Source organism: Colletotrichum tamarilloi (genome assembly GCF_030869305.1).
Source record: "Colletotrichum tamarilloi strain Tom-12 chromosome Unknown Scaffold_3.1, whole genome shotgun sequence".
In the NCBI taxonomy this organism is placed as follows: Eukaryota; Fungi; Ascomycota; class Sordariomycetes; order Glomerellales; family Glomerellaceae; genus Colletotrichum; species Colletotrichum tamarilloi.
This window is the reverse complement of record NW_026849386.1, coordinates 1,086,541-1,088,335: the sequence shown is the minus strand read 5'-3', so window position 1 is coordinate 1,088,335 and position 1,795 is coordinate 1,086,541. Positions and strand designations below refer to the sequence as shown.

General features: G+C 53.8%; 1 protein-coding gene across 1 annotated transcript; it reads right to left on the bottom strand.

Annotated features, from left to right (window-relative positions):
• Nucleotides 1-504: 504 nt before the first annotated feature.
• On the bottom strand, nucleotides 505-1,307 carry CTAM01_01526 (protein transporter SEC61 subunit beta; the record flags this gene model as incomplete). The annotated part of the gene is made up of 4 exons (XM_060517568.1): nucleotides 505-539; nucleotides 606-701; nucleotides 849-1,059; nucleotides 1,305-1,307. 4 exons carry the CDS (start codon nucleotides 1,305-1,307, stop codon nucleotides 505-507), a joined length of 345 nt encoding a protein of 114 aa, XP_060388029.1.
• Between the last annotated feature and the right edge of the window lie 488 nt (nucleotides 1,308-1,795).

The following is a 1,795-nucleotide window of genomic DNA, read 5'->3' as shown; positions in this document are numbered from 1 at the left end:
CTGGACCAGCTGGTAGTCTAACTTACTGGAACTTTGATATCTCCGCCTGGCTAAGATTTGAAGACTACAGCTACGTGGAGGGGTAGCCACTGCCCTTAGTCAGAAATAGCACAATGTTGGGTTCCAGAAGTCATGTTGGACTATCTAGACTAGAAGCGTAATAAAATGTAAAAAGAGGTATAATACAGCGGCGCGCATCAGTCATGCTCTCTGCCTCTTCAACCAAAGTACTCCCCCTCTCGAGCACAAGCAGGCACTCCACTGTCCATTATCGTCAAAAGGTTGCTTTTGTGTTGTTTTTTTGATGCCAGATTCCACTCCTCGCATGTCCCAAAAGCAGTCTGTGCCTTGACAAACACGTATCTCTTTCTTTGTCGTCGCATTGGCATCCCTTTGGTCTGGGTTATGGCAGAATCACCCTGGCATTTGCGGTTCCCCGCAAAGCTGTATGAGCTCCATCCAAGGCTAGCTTTTGCATCTCCTATAGGTGTCCTCTCAAGTCGCTTAAGAGGAGAACTTGCGGGTGAGCTTGGCAATGACTGTTGCGCCATTGGGTTAGCTAGCTGCTCTATTTGGGAAGTGATGAATCCATGGGTCAAACTTACTGTGAAGGGCGACAACGCTGAAAATGAAAACAAGGGAAAGAACGAGAACAACGACGGGGTCGACCTTGAGACCGGGAGACTCATCGGTGTAGAGTCCTGTGTGATCCAATGGTTAGCCTTCATTTTCTTAAGGATCAATTGAGCTCCTTCGCCTCCAATTCTCCTCGGTTCCAACCACTTCGCCAACATCCACCACACTATTTCTGAGAGATCGAAGGACACGTCATTGGGATGGGAACGTACTCAGCATGGTGCTGCTGCTACCGCCAGCACCGGCAGCTCTCGTGCTGTTCGGCCGCGCATTCGCAATCTTCTCCTTCTGGTCGGCAGCCGCGCGGCGACGGATGGCGGTTCTGGGACCGCCGGGGGGAGTGGGCGAGGAGGGACGCGCGACGCTGGCGCCAGAAGCGGCAGCGCCGGCTCCGTTAACGGGCGAGGAAGGTCGAGGGGAAGACTGCGATGCCACAATTTCAATGTTAGCGATTTGCTCCTATTCGACCACATTTGTAGGTCTTGCGGCCTCGGCGCGCGCGCATTGTCCATTTGCAATCAGGCGCAGACTCCAGTGTTGGCAGCTGGTGCTCAATGCCCCAAAGAGTCGCGTGCGACGTGGTAAAGTGAAGCCACGACATGCAGTTTGGCAAGGGGGAGCTCCGAGGGACCAGCCTGGCCATTACCGTCGGAAGAAGAATAACTAACCATTGTGAAGGAGTGTGACGAGGGACAAGATCCAAGATCGCTACAGGATACTCGGAAACCAGGAGAATTCGTTCGAAAAAGTCGACGCGGGAAGAAGAATCAAAGTTCGGAAAGGATGGTGTGGGATGTGGATGGTCGGTCGGGAGGGCGTGATGATGGGACTTCAAGCTCTCTAGAGGGTCGGGGGTGCACCTGCGCTCAAAAGTGGCAGAGTTGAGGCCACAGTTTTGGAAAGGGGACCAGCTGGGCGCCGCCCAGGGATTTTCCGACCCGACGTTCCAGACCCCCTGGGGCGGCGAACATACCTTAATGGGTGGCTGCTCAGCGTAGCGGGCTAGCGGCTCCCAGAAACTCCACTGGGCCCCTAATCCTGGCAAGACCAGTCAAGTTCACCACCTGAGTTTACCTGTGGCATACATGGTCATCCTGTCATTGCGAGATGCAGATACTGTAATTCGTCGTAGCACATGCTTTTCCCCCCTTCACTCCGC